The sequence below is a fragment of the Mesocricetus auratus genome, unplaced genomic scaffold (genome assembly GCF_017639785.1).
Source record: "Mesocricetus auratus isolate SY011 unplaced genomic scaffold, BCM_Maur_2.0 Super-Scaffold_100006, whole genome shotgun sequence".
NCBI lineage: Eukaryota > Metazoa > Chordata > Mammalia > Rodentia > Cricetidae > Mesocricetus > Mesocricetus auratus.
The window spans coordinates 18,193,959-18,208,067 of record NW_024429190.1 but is presented as its reverse complement, the minus strand read 5'-3'; the positions used below and the strand labels follow the sequence as shown (position 1 = coordinate 18,208,067).

Genomic DNA, 14,109 nt, shown 5'->3' with positions numbered 1-14,109 from the left:
GCTGCACACTGGACTGTCTGTACTCATGCGCTTCAGCAGGAATTGTGTGACACCAGGGTAAATCTGTGCAAAGATGCAGGCTGTGTGCTGCACATGTCTAGTTCTCAACAGGCAACCCCGTGGCCTCTTCTAGAGGCGCAGGTATGCAGGAACAAGGGCAGAAGGCCTGCCCTTCTGAAATCTACACCCTTCTTGGAACACAAGCTTCAGGGACCTAGTGGCAGGAATCCAGGCTTCACATGCCCTGGGCCCTGGCTTTGCTGTTCATACGCTGGGAGCCAGGGCAGGAGAGAGGCCTAGAGGAGGGCACCACTGTGCCTGTCCAGCCAGGTGGCAGTCGGAGCTGCCCAGTGGGGATGCACTGGCTCCAGTAAGTGGCTGTAATTGCATTTATTAGCTTGACAAGGCGGATGTGAACTATTTTCTATGACAAAATGGCCACATATCAGCATATATTAGACGCCACAAGGAATAAGAACCAATGACTTTAGAAACATTAGGCATGTTCTCCCCTGAGGCTACTGGTGTGGGAAGGCAGGAGACGAGGCCCCAAACACGGCAATGGGGACAGCAGGCGTGCTATATCCCTGCCCTGCTCAGCCCCACCATGCTTGTGGCCTCTCTTGGAGGTGCAGCACATGACTGCCCCCCACTCCCAGCGCCCTATCCTCTGAAAACTGCCTAGGACACTTTCAATCCATGCATTTCCAGGTCCTGAGAGGTTGCAAATGTTGGCTTGGGGGCCACGACTCCCCAGTCCTTGGACCTTACAGAGCTCCACGGCAGACGAGAGACATGCTGGCATGGCGTGTCTGAGGCGGCAGTGCAGGCACGGGTGCAGCCCTGGTGGGCTAGCTGTCATACCAGTCAAGGAAGAGCAAGGAGAAGGAGCACATCACGAGGAAGAAGAGGATCCACACTCTGAAGCCAGCATTGTTTTTGATGGCCTGGTGGGAGGAGCACAGAGTCAGCGCCACTCTTGACTGGTTTCAGAAGCCCTAGGCACCCCAATCTTCCATGTGTACCTCCATGAATCTCATGCTCTCCTTAGATAGGTAACCTCAGTAAGAACAGAAGTCACCATGCATGGAGACCTGACAGAGAACAAGTGCCTTGCATTTCATTTTAAAATGACATTATCTCTGTATGAGGGTCGGTTGGGATGCATGTCATGGTGTGTGTGGGGGTGTAGGGCCACAGTTAATTCTCTGCCTGTACCATATGGATTTCAGGAATCAAAATTACGTTGCCCTGGTTGGCAGAAAGCACCTCTGCCTACTGAACTTGCCTTTCATCGTCTGTCCTAACCTCCTAGGACTCAACTGCCCAGGGACTACTCAGGTCTGACCCAGGGCTCAGGTTTCCCAGGGATGCTCTTGTCTGTGGTGACAGTGGGCCAGCCTGGAGGTCTGGGCTTTAGAGACAGTCTGCTCACAGGGTTGAGTGCCTTCCACAGACAGTTTCTGGGCTCTTGCCCTCCCTCAGAGGTTTATCTTCAGCTTCACATTGTCCTGGCCCTACTTGGATGCTCTCCTACCCACACTGGGCCAGGAACTACTTTCTCTTGAGAACAAGCTGAAAATAAGTCTATGAACACATGCTCTTAGGCTGGCTGACAGTAAACCCATGACTACAGCCGCAGGATCGGTCCTGAGTGATACACAGTGCTCTTGAACAGCCTTACCAGTGAGACTCAGGCTGTTGAGACACAGTGCTGGGCCAAAGCAGACCCAAGAGACCCAGATACCCACCTCTCGTATGTCTTCGTTGCCTTCCTTGATGTTTTCAGTTGCCCCCACGACTAACTGGTGAATGCTGTCAATCTCAGTTTCCTGTAGAAAGAGTGTCACATGAACCCAGCTATTCCCCCTCCACCAAGAAGATATTCCACAGGTAGCTGCTGCCACGTTTCAAGCTCTAAAGACTGTACTTACACAGCTTAGGAATCCTCACCTGAGAGGTGGCTAGGACTCAACACAAAGGGAAATTTATGGATTAGAGCTGTTTACTGACTTATTAGAGGCCACACAGTATCCGAGTGGCAGGACTAGGATAGGCTCTTACTGGGCTGGAGAGCCTACACCGTCTGCTACCTATCACCTCTCCTGTGACACTTGTCAAGTGACAAGGACAAACATGACCTGCTGATTCTGGACTGGTCACTCCAGCAAGGGCTCTCTTCAAGAATTCCATTTATTCTTTATAAGGTCTAGAAGTCAGCTTCAAAATATTATAGGCTTTGAAACACACAAGCTACCCAAACAGCATATTTTAACCCACTGCTAAAGGGGTTAAAGTTAAGACATGATATGAATTGCTCGATGCAAATGTCCTGTGCAGATGCTGAGAGAACTTGAGTAGGGGTGCTGGTCACGGCTCAGGAGACCATCCTATAGGAGACCCCACCATACCAGCCATGTGGTACTGCCTTTGATCTCCCTGTTGAGGGGCAGCAAGGTATGCCTAATGTGGTTTTTAGGGAGCCCTGCCTGATAAACTGCTGCAGAGTGGAAAGCAGGCTTCAACCACCCAGTTCCTAGCAGGGACATCACTTGGGTGCACATGGACCAGGAGTTGAGGGGTTTACCATAAACAGTCCCCAACACTCATAAAGACAAGGTTTTGGGGCCTCAGAAGTCCAAGAGGCCCTTGACTGGACTCTAGAGGGACACCACCTCCCCTGGGGCAGCTCTCTTCTCTCTCAGGGGGACTGTTTGCCTAGGCCTCTGGTACAGCCACTGCTGTGACAGTTAGTCTCTCTTGGTAGAAGGCTGGGTACTGGAGCCTAAGAGACTGTGACTCCCTTTCCTACATGTGGCTAGTCATGGGGTGTCACCAGAGTAGAAGACACTTTCCTGTGACACGTGTGGTGTTACTGCAGCAGGGCACTACCTGGCTTGGTCAGAGTCCCACTAAAAGGCCTGCCATAGGCCAGGTAGGTCAGTGGTCCTACTTGTTGGTTCTGAGAGTGAAGCAGGGCTCACCAGCTCTACTTCTGACAGGAACTGGGCTTAGGAGAAGTACTGGCCACAGCATAACAGGTGGAACGTCCAGACTGAAGCCTGATCTTCCTGCAAGTTGGGTGTTTCAGACAAGGTGAGCTCTCCTCAAAGCAAGCTGCTAGACCAGGAGGAGCTTGCTTTGACGGCTTCCTGTGTAATGCAGCTGACATGAACATCAAGCTAAAGTATCTGCACAAAACCCATTTGCAGGCTTCATGGCCTCCACACACTTGGCCAAAGTCCCAAGGTCACCTGGAGCAGTCCTACCCCCTCAGACTGTGTTCCCGAAGCAGCATGGACTGACTGGATGGCACTAATTTCTGGAGCACTGTGGACCAAAAGCAGCACTCCGTTATGCACTGTGCAGGGCTCGTCTGTGGTTATCTGAGAACGTCACAGCAGTCCTGTGTCTCACCCTTCCTACAGATAAGGAGCAATGGTGTGGAGGGGCTACCTGTCTCCCAGCCCTAGCCTGCACCCCTCCACCTCCACCAGACACTCTAGCTCACAGGGGCTACTCTACTCTAAGCCAGGTCCCCATATGGAGCCCTCAGCTGTACCATGGAGGGTTGTGACTGGCTAACAAAACATGGTGCTGCCTAATCTGCATCATTCAGATGCTTCTGGAAGAGGGTTCTGAGCTCTCAGTCAGTTCTAAGCCAAAACTCAAAACTGCTGGGCCTTTGGGTCTTTTTACCTGTTGCAAGACTTTTTCAGTGAATATCTCTTGGAGTCTGGAAATTTCAACGACTTTCCCTTCGATTTGCCTTCAAAAAAGAACCAATCAGTGACATGTTAGTTATTAGCTCTTGGTAATCTAAGAGGAACAGTCTACATTCCTGAAGGAACCACCAAGGTGAGAACCACACCAGATGGGGCAGTGGGGGAGGGGGAGGGGCTGGGCAGACACAGTAAGTCCTCAGCATAGCCTAGTGACTACTGCGGGGCGCGTGCTGGAGAGTCAAAAGGCATGGTCACTTGGAAAGTCCATCTTCAAAAAAAGTCCGTCTTCCTCTCACGCCAGCTCCTTTGGCAAGAAAATGCTCCAGTTCAGTGTGTGATGACCCCATTTGGTTTAACAACTAAGTCCTTGCCCAACTTGAAATGCAGGGTGAGCCCTTTTCCTGCTTCTTGCAGCTTGGGGCACCCTGGGGTGGGCTGGGGCTAGGCAGGTCTGAAGGTGGAAGCTGGCTGAGGCTGAAATTAACTGCTGCATCACAGCTGCTGCTAAGTCAGTGGCAGGAGGAGAAAGGTGACAGGGGACAAGGAAGGACTTGGGGAAGAAACAGCAAGGTGGGTGGAGACAGGGAGAGCTAGGCTAGGAAGAGGGAGGCCTTGGAGAGCCATCTTTGGGGCAAAACCCCTGGGGCTGCTGAGAAGGAGTAGCTCTGCGCTGAGTAACTCCCCAGGCTGGGAGGGGCTGCACCCTCAATGGAACAGAGCTGTTGCTATCAGAGCACTGCGATACTCCTGTGGGACAAAGGCCCTTGAGTGAGTTTACTGGTGGTTCCAGACACTCGAGCGTGAGCCTGGTCACCTGGAAGCAGACACTGCTGGAGCAAGCCCCATCACAAGGTCCCTACTACATCTTACAGCCACTCCACCCAGGCAGCCCTGTTCTGGTGGGTGTGGTCCCACTTTTGGGGTGATCTGTCTTTAGCAATTCTCTTTCTGCAACTGTGGCACCCATGAGCCTGCTGTAGCAGCCAGTCTCCTCCCACAGGCCCCGCCTGGTTACATGTGGGTGCTTGAGTGCCAAAACAAATGGAAAAAGCCCCCAGTGTCTAGAAAAGCTGTCATCAAGCCATTAGCTATATACACACCTCACTTCATCAAATAAGCTGTTCATTTCACCAATGAGCCGCTGATTTTCTTGTTCAAACTGCAAAGAAATACATGCACTCAGAATGACATCAAATGGAGCTCAAGAAGGGGGTATAGGGTATCCCTGACCTTCCCCCAACCTTCTAAGGATCACTGCCCAGTCCCATTGGACAGCACAAGGCATTGCCAGAAGGTTACCTGAAAAATATCATACTCTAGGAAGAAAACGCTAGCCTTCCCAAAGACCAGCTGTGCTGCAGTGGCTTGCAGAGCCCCTCCCATGTCTGAACTCAGGAGCAGCTGATACTAGCTGATGGACAGAGGGAGCTGGCTCAGCAGCTCCCAGACTCAGTTTCTGCCAGGAGCCCACTGCTGCCACCTATCTCTGGTGGCAACATTTTTAGACAGAATTTGGTGTGGGGAAGACTGCTATGCAGTAGAGGCTGGCAGGCTACTTGGCCTGTGACAGGAACAGTCCTGTGAATCTTGAGAGCACTAAGGCTTCCCTGCTGGCTAGAGGTATGTACTGCTGTCTTTTTTAGAATAAGCCCCAAGTCTACTCCACTGACCTGTCCTAAAATGTTTTCTGTGGCGTTGAGTCTAGATCCTGGCTGCACCTGAGCAAAAGGCTCTGAAAAGAACCCCTTAGGCTACAGGGCACAGGTGCATGCCACATCTCCCAGCTCTTCTGACTGGCTGGGGACAACAGCACAGGCACTGCGTTAAGGCCTGGCCACAGAGCAGATAGGCACACTTTCTCTGGAACTCTCCTGCATGCAGCTTCACGGTGACATTTCTTAACTCGTTCAGGGACCAGCGTCTCTCAAGGGACAGAGTCACTTTTCTTCTTTAGTCTCTGAGCCCTGCACAAGCCCCGCTGCTCATCAGCACACTATCCATCAGATCAGAAAATGGGGACGGAGGAGAGATGGCAATGCTTCAGGGGGGCAGGTGGGTGGGGCAGTTCCCAGCAGGACCAGTTGAGCTATAGCGGGCTGGATACAGCACTGCTAATGGATCTTTTCATTAGGCATCAAAGAGACCATGTAAGAGAACAAAACTTCACTTTTGAGTCAGAAAGTGTCAGCTGTTGCCTGTCCACTCAGCAGTGACGTAGGAGGCCAGTATAGCCTGAGAATGTGTAATTACTTGAGTTGTAGCACTAATCCCCTCAGGTATGCACAGGCTTATTTTCCAGGGAGGCATTTCCTTTTTCTTTTTTTCTCCTAATGATAAATATGGTCCTGCCCTTTCAAATCTTGTCCTTAGCTTCTTTGAAACTGTTCCTAAACACAATGAACTGTCAGTCTAGGTGGAGTGTTGCCCGGGTTTGTTACTGGTTTCCTCCAGTCCAGGCATGGGGTACAGGGCCATACTACCTCTCTAAGCCTTAGCAGCTGTTACTAATGAAACCGTAACACTGGCTCCAGTGGCAGGCGACATCACATGGGCTCCAGTGGCCAGGTGAAGGTACAGCTTCTGCTTCTGGTTTTCCTGAGCCCAGGGGTTCTGTATGCTATCTCAGATATAGCCAGCCTCCCAAGGAAAAGAGAAACAGATGACTTAAGCCATTCCATGTGGTAAGGGGTGAAGAGAGTATTGACAGTGGTCGGGAGCTTCAGTGGAGAGCAGCCACCACTACAGGGCAGGTCAAAAAGAAACGGAGTTAATAAAAACAAATAAACAGACAATGCCCTCCAAACTCTCTTCCCTAAGTTAGTGGTTCTCAACCTTCCTAAAACTGTGACCCTTTGATACAGTTCCTCATGTTGTGGTGACCCCCAGCCAAAAAATTACTTCATTGCTACTTTCTAACTGTAATTTTGCTATTGTTATGAATCATAATGTAAATACCCGTGCTTTCCTGTGGTCTTAGGTGACCCCTGTGAAAGAGTTATTCAACCCCCAAAGGATTGCAACCCACAGGTTGATGACCACTGCCTTAAGCAAGTGTGAGGTCACCGCTTACTGCAGTCTAGCAGGATCCACACATGCGTGCTCACTGGCACTGGTTTCAAGGCGGTTTTCTGAATGGCAAGTTTGCCCCAAAGGTTAGGTGGCAGGGGCAGTTGGTCATATACCCCCGATATGGAAACCAGGTTTGAGGCCTCATGAAAATTGTTAGGTGGCCCTAGCTAGTCAATGGCTTCTCAATGGCCATCAGTTTCTTTGTGGACAGCTGTGAGCCTTCCCAAGTCCTTCACCTTTGAAACTGTATGTCTTTGGGCAGGTGAGTAATCCAATCACTGTCCTTTGGCTTTTGTCACCAAAATGGGGACAAAAGGATTTAGACAGTGAGGCCATTAAAACATGTATGCTGTTTACATGAGTAGTCTCTCAGACAGGCAAAGTGAGTGGTGAGGTGCCTGAAAGTTCCTTTCTCCCGTCTGACCTCAGATTAAACAGGGCAGCTGTGGTCCCTGGCTGTTTCACTCTGTCAGGCTCTGGAAATTTCACAGATAGTTCATTCTAGGGTCAGCCTAATTGTGCAGCCATGCTGCTTCCTCACCTAAGTAGGGACTTGGCCAGGTCCAGTGTTGAACCAAAGTCCCGGTCTATGTGGTCAGCACTACAGCAGGATGTTTATATGCCCAGAGATACAACACGACCACAGTCTAGGAGATACTTATCACTTAATGTGCTATGTTTGGATATGACTTCTCTCCTGAAAAGGCTCATGGCTGAATGAAGAGTTGGTTTCCAGCTGGCACATCCAGTCATTGAGAGGTTATTGGATCGTTAAGGCTTTGGCGCAGTCACTGAATTATTCAGTGACTGATTCAGAATGAAGGATGTAGCTGAGGATGGGTCCAGCTGGCAGAAGCAGGTCATTAGGGGCATGTCCTTGGGGCAGCGATAAGAGCAGCTCTTTCCCACCATGCCCTTCTGCCATGATGCTGTCTTACCATAGGCCCAGAGCAAATGGAGTCACTGACCATAGCCTGCAGCCTCTGAAACCATGTACTCAGGCGAATCTTTCCTACTTTGAGTAGCTTATTTCTGGTATTTGTCATAGTGAAGAATGGCTGACAAGCAGCAGCATCCTCCTCTTAGACAGGTTCATATGTATCCTACACTGACCTACAGCTCTGTGGGCTCATATGTATCCCATGCTTGCTTACAACTCTGTATCTGAGCACCTTCATGCTCTCACCTCACAAGTGCTGAGATTACGACTGTGCACTACCACTCCTGGTTTACCAACATCACCCTAAGGATCTAGGGCTTGAGATTCAGGGGACCCTGAACAGGGGGGTCTATGACAAACCACACAGTGGGGCCTGCAATACTCCCTCCCGAATGAGGTTAAGTAACAACACAGGTGAAAGTTCTCAGGGCAGCCATGGTGACAGCACAGTGAGATAAGCAATAGCTCCCTCGGCCATCTTACTCTGTTCCTGGTCAGCTAGACTTTCCAGTTGGGCTTTGTGAAAGGGCTTATAATCTGGTTTAAAGGACACAGGTCCATTTGTAATAGCTTACTGTAGAAATCTTGTTTTTAATCTGACCCCCTTTGCTAAGTGTTACTTCCAAGGACCCTGCATAGAAAATACGGCAGGGTGAAGTACTCCTGTTTCAAGTCATCCAGAGAAGATAAGTGAGGATTTGGGACTCAAGACTCTCCCAACAACACCTATGTTCTTGACACATGAACTGTGCTGGGTTACAATATGAAATCTGTGCCAGCAGACTGCCTGGTTCCATGAGCTGCCTCAGGGACACTTGCTACAGACACATTTCACACAGATTTAAGAAAGGTCACACTCGTATCTTTCAAAGGTGACTTTACTTGAGTAAATTGAATGAGGTACATAAAAGTAAAGTGGGCTCTAAAAGGGGGGCAATTTCCTTGATGTTCCACATTAGAAAACAACTGAGTTTTTCTTAGCCTGACATAAAACCTCTGCTAACTCAAGGCCCCATCCACCTGTACCATGACTTACACCTGCAGAGTGACTGTGCATATCAAGTAACATCCTAAAGCCATTCTGCAATGCCTAGCAACCATTTCTTTGACTAAAAGAATGAATTAAATTGCCACTATAGGGCTTAACTTATTATTCCACTCTGAGGGAAAGTTCCAAAACTGATTATGAACTATGACCACAATTTGCTAAAGTACTTTCAATGTAAAACCAATAATATAGTATTCTTTCCCATCATTTCCAGGAGGTTTTTGTTGTTGTTGTTGTTTTGTTTTGTTTTTAAATTTGGGCTTAGCAAGACTTTACAAATTACACTCAGCAATTACTCCCAAACAAGAACATCATTAGCTGAACACTTAAGTAGCCTGTTACAAAAGTTCATGACATCCTTCTGTCCCACCCATCTGCACCAACACAATACAAACTAGGAAGCACTGCAGACTCTGATTCTATATCACCAGCACTGTGGCTGAAGTGCCAGCCTTTTTGGGAATGGTCTGGGTGGGGCAGAGGACATGAAAGCTGACACCAACTGTCTTGGGAGAGAGCCTCACATCCTGACGTCATCTTCAGCCGTGTGGCAGGTGTGGGGCTTGTGAACTGTGCACAGGGTCTCCCTGGCTGTGCTGAGTGGCTCTCAACTGTGGCTCCCCACACCAGCGTGAGGTCCACTGAGGCTCATTTGCTTCCTCAGACAGTTAGTGAGAGGAGGAGGAGGATTCACAGCTGACTACCTGGTACTAGAGCCCTTGTTCTCCATCATCTCAGAAGGACTGTGCCACGGAATGGCAGACACCCAGTTGTTCGCTTCCTCGGGTCTACCTTCTACACTGACACTGCCAGCGGCTTTTTTTTTTAATTAAAAAAATTATGTATACAACATTCTGCCTTCATGTATGCCTGCACGCCAGAAAAGGGCATCAGATCACTTTATAGATGGTTGTGAGCTATCATGTGGTTGCTGGGAATTGAACTGAGGACCTCTGTAAGAGCAGTCAGTGCTCTTAACCTCTGAGCCATATCTCCAGCCTATGCTAGTGGCTTGTAAGTCATCTGCCTGCAAAGGTTAACTGAGATTTGGGGCTCATCATTGTTCCAGGAGGAAGGCAAAGTCCTCTGGCAAACCCCTGTATTTTGGCTATCTCCTTTATGAAGAATAATGGGGCATAAAAGAGTGAGGTCCAACACAAATTTACATCTGCTTACACTTGACAAAAGAGTCCTTTTTCAATGAAGAGGGTGAGCAGTACACATTATTATCTCTAGCAAATTTGCAACATTTGCAGCAATATAACTCATCATTTCCTCTAGCAAAATTATTTTGTATAAACTGGTGATAAATGACATGATTTTAAGACACTCCTGTCATTATCAGCTGTCAGAAGGGAATGCAATCCAACTGTGCTGAAACTCATTTTTTGGTTTCTACATTTCAGTCTGCTTCTAATGCAAAATTCCCAGGGAACTCTCATGGCTTGTCCCCTGTCCCTGTACACAGTGTTTCTCAAGGACCTCCTCTAAGCCTATGATACTCCAGCCCTAAGATGCCTCTAGGACCTATCTACATATCCATATCCACAGCACTTCCAAGCTATCTTGACATGGAACTCATCACTTCCTGCTCCCCACTCCCTACTCCCCAATGCCCAGTTCCATGATTGTCCTTCTCCTGAATGCTCAAGTCATAAATCTCTCAAGTGTCTGGTCTTCTCACATTTGTCCTTCAAGGGATATCTCTCCATCATCAGTCCCTGGAGGCGGCTATTATTGCCCTTGAGAGCTGTGAGAGGGCACAGAAGTTCCAGATAAAGGCACGAGTGGACTGTAGTCAACTGTGATTCCACAGTCCTTTCTTTTACCTTGGAGGCAGTGGCTCCTTGGGCTCCCTGCATGTTGGTTTTCACCTATTTATGCTACTTTCTGGGAGGAAAACTTTGTTTCAGGCAGGGAGAAGCAGGGAATCTGAAGAGCAAGTAGCCATGACCTGTCACCTGGGCTGGGCAGTTGTGGAAGACAGACATATGGACAGGCCTTCTGTCCCACTCACAAGAACCCATCAGTGACTTAGCTAGTTAGCAGCACTCCTAGTCACTGTTCTGGGTCTAAGGCAGTGACAGTGAGCCAGTATCCTTCTCACATGGTGCTAGCACAGTAGACAAGTACAGAAGGAAGCAGGACACTGGGGTGGCTGTCTGGCTGGTCAGAGAGGACTCCAGGAGGCTACACTGGGGACATCACAGGAGTCAGAAAGGAGTGGCAATCACAAATGACTCTCTGGAAGTCTGAGGACTAAGCCAAGGTCAGAGCCTATCCTCACTAGACAAAAGGGCTTCTGTTCACCACTGCTCCTCTGTCTCCAGTGGCAAGGCCTTTCTTGCTCTTTGGCAAAGGCAGGAGGAGGTGGTGAATACTGCAGGCCTGAAGAAGAGCCAGGCAGATGAGTCCTAAAATGCTCACTGTCAATGGCTGCACAGCCATGAGGCTGCCATTTGGGAGGCTCTCACCAAAACTTTGTGTCTTGAAACCACTGAGATGACAAACAACAGCACTTAACACAGGGGTCAGGTCACCAGGAGGAGGTGGTCACTGTCCTGATGGCTGCTTCCACCATCCTTCAGCCTTCACTATGATCTCCTATCACTTCCATGATACCAATGACTCAATTGAGTATAAACACCATTTTGGCAAATATAAAAGACTGACTTGGTTTAATCTCGATGCCTACTATATTGCTAGTGAAAACACTTAGCAAGACTATCCAAGCGAACTTCTGTTTTACTATGCTACTGTGAACTGAAATCATGAAAATCCTAACGGGAAGTAGGACATTAAGTGGGTAAGTGTATATACAATGTGTTTATATTTTTAAAGCCCAGTATCAAATTAGGGCAAGGGCATTTGCACAACCTCCCACTCACTGACAATCTTAGGGCAGGCAGCTGCAAAGAAGTAGTTAGCATTACCATCTGTATCTCTTCTGGAGATAGCTCATCTTCACCACTGCCATCGCCCCAGGTTCCCAGTTCAGGCTGTGCTTCGGCCAATGGCTTTTCTGTTAAGAAAAGTAAAGAGGACAAAGATAGGAGGGCCAGCTATTCCTTCAGAATAGGCAGCCGAAGAAACAGGCACACGAAGACACCAGAAGGAGTGGGGTTCTGTAGCATGGTCCATATTGGCAATTAGCTAACGTGCAGTAGAGGCTCCAGGTCCCAGTCCACACAGTATGAAGTCTTTCTCTAGGGCAGCCACATATCCTAGAACAGGAACATTTTAATCTAGATGCCTTTTGTTCATGGCGAGGCAAGCACACAATGGCCCTCACTAGCACAGGCGCCTACAAAGAACTGTTGCCCAGTGCAATGGGTACAGCCTGCACATTGTAGGGCTAGCTGAGGGGAGGAAAGGACTGCTTAGTGGAGGCTGGGACAAATCTGTTCCCAAAGGTGAATCTAGTTATGAGTGTCTCAGTGTCCCTGGGCTTCATCACTGTTTTTCCAGGGACTGGGGCAAATACTGCATCTTTTTCCTTTCTCTTCAGCTCCAGTAAAATTCCTGTTGAGTCTAGGGGGTAGTGAGAGTTCAGGGTGGTTTGATTGGGAAAAGCACATCACAACAGCAGCAGAGAGAAGGCAGATGGGGCCCTCCCTGTGTGACAGGCACAGTTACCATTAGAAAGGTATCTTCCCAAACAGTCACGTACACCTCAGTGCAGGTGAAACAGACTACAGACAAGGAAAATCACATCCATGTCATAAAGTGTCCTCAGGCAGAGAGGCACTGTTCTGAGACAACTCTCTGGGTGTGAACCCATGTGCTTTCACCCATCACTCATACCCCTGGGACTTCTATCTCCTACTTGGCTTCAGTATGGTCCCTATTTCAGATTTTTCTTCCCTCTCCTTTGAATACAAAAAAGAATCAGAAACATAAGCCCCATCATAATGGATCCGAGTATGTATTAGTTACATGAGGATGGAGAAGTCCTGCGCTCTACAGGTGTTCAACTGTGAGCCACATGAAGCCCTTCTGACCTGGGCCCAGGACTCAGGCGAAGCGCAGTGCTCACAGCATACTGTGCCAACCAGTCAGATCCAGATGGCCTACCTGCACCCAGGCATTCTGTGGTCTGGCCCCAGACTGCCTCTGCAACCATATCTCCTACAATTCCTCACTAACCGCACGGGTTTTCTTTAGTGACTACATTCCATGTACGCCTCCATGATGTCTGGCCTCTTGAGTGTTTTCTTGCTCTAAATGTTCCTATCACCTAGAAGTTTCTAAGCTTTATTTTTTGGGGGGTGCTGACTTACTTGCTCAGGGTTACCTCTCCCTGAGGTCCATATGGTCCTCAGTCTGTTCCCACTTCTGTTTTTCCTAAGACACTACTTACTCGCCTCCAGGAGCTGGAATCCTATCCTTCCTGGCAGCAGCGAACTTCACAGGGGCAGGAACAATGACTCACTTGAGAATATATCTGAACACCCAAAAACCAAGATGAGCAAACAACTTACCACAGAGACATGAAGAATTCAGCCTTGCCAGGCAGAATGTTTAAAGAAAAGGACTTAATTCTGGGGGTGGCAGGCCAACCAGTAGAGAACCTGCCGATTAAACGAGCAAGTGCCAAACAGCAGAGGGAGCGTTACAGACAAGAGACCAACTCTTTCCTAGAACTGTGCCAACTTGTTCTGTGCCAGACCATGTTGTCTAAGTGGCACCTCAGGTTTCAAAAGGAAATAAACACTGAAAGACAAAGAAAGCAAAGGACACATCCACACGGAACAGGTTGGAGTGTTACCCACAGAAACTAGCAGATATCCACACACAGGAAGAAACAGTCTCTCGATTGCCATGGAGGAAAGGAAAGACACACAGCTTGGGAAGGAGAGCAGCTGGCTGTAGGGGAAAAATTTCCCCATTAACACCAAGGCCGGGATGGAAAGAAGGGCCTAGCCAGGAAAACAGACAGCACATGGAAGTTGGCTGTAGGCCTCCCCCTGAGCAGCCTGGCCTGCTTCTCCCCTCTCGATCATCTCTTCAGAGGTACACTCAAGCCATGGTTCCAAGCTGTCAGTTTCCCAGGATCCCCCAAGCTCCTAGCCCTAAGTTCTCTCTGCTCACTCCAACATCAACACTATTTCCACCTGGACACCCAGCGGGCACCTCAGGCCCATCCAAGCAGACGAGCATGTGGCGTCCCTTCCCCCACCGTGCTGCCCGACCGCACATGGAGCTGGACTCATCTCAGGCAGCAATGCCCTTCCACCAGCTCTTCAGCCTCAAGTGCTCCCATCCCACACACTCCCAGTCGCTACCTAAGAGGTGACCTCAGACTCCAAATGTGACCCGAGCACTAC

At 49.1% G+C, this 14,109-nt stretch overlaps 1 protein-coding gene across 2 annotated transcripts in view; it reads right to left on the bottom strand.

Moving 5' to 3' along the window:
- Positions 1-375: 375 nt before the first annotated feature.
- Positions 376-14,109, bottom strand: part of Stx18 (syntaxin 18) — a 100,563-nt gene continuing 86,829 nt past the window's right edge. For both annotated transcript variants that reach the window (XM_005068831.4, XM_013112501.3), the window contains exons 7-11: positions 11,716-11,804; positions 4,826-4,884; positions 3,700-3,769; positions 1,752-1,832; positions 376-947 (exon numbers count right to left, since the gene is read on the bottom strand). In XM_005068831.4, the coding sequence (XP_005068888.1) occupies positions 852-947; positions 1,752-1,832; positions 3,700-3,769; positions 4,826-4,884; positions 11,716-11,804 (395 nt within the window). In that variant the 3' untranslated portion in view covers positions 376-851. The remainder of the gene's footprint in view (positions 948-1,751; positions 1,833-3,699; positions 3,770-4,825; positions 4,885-11,715; positions 11,805-14,109) is intronic.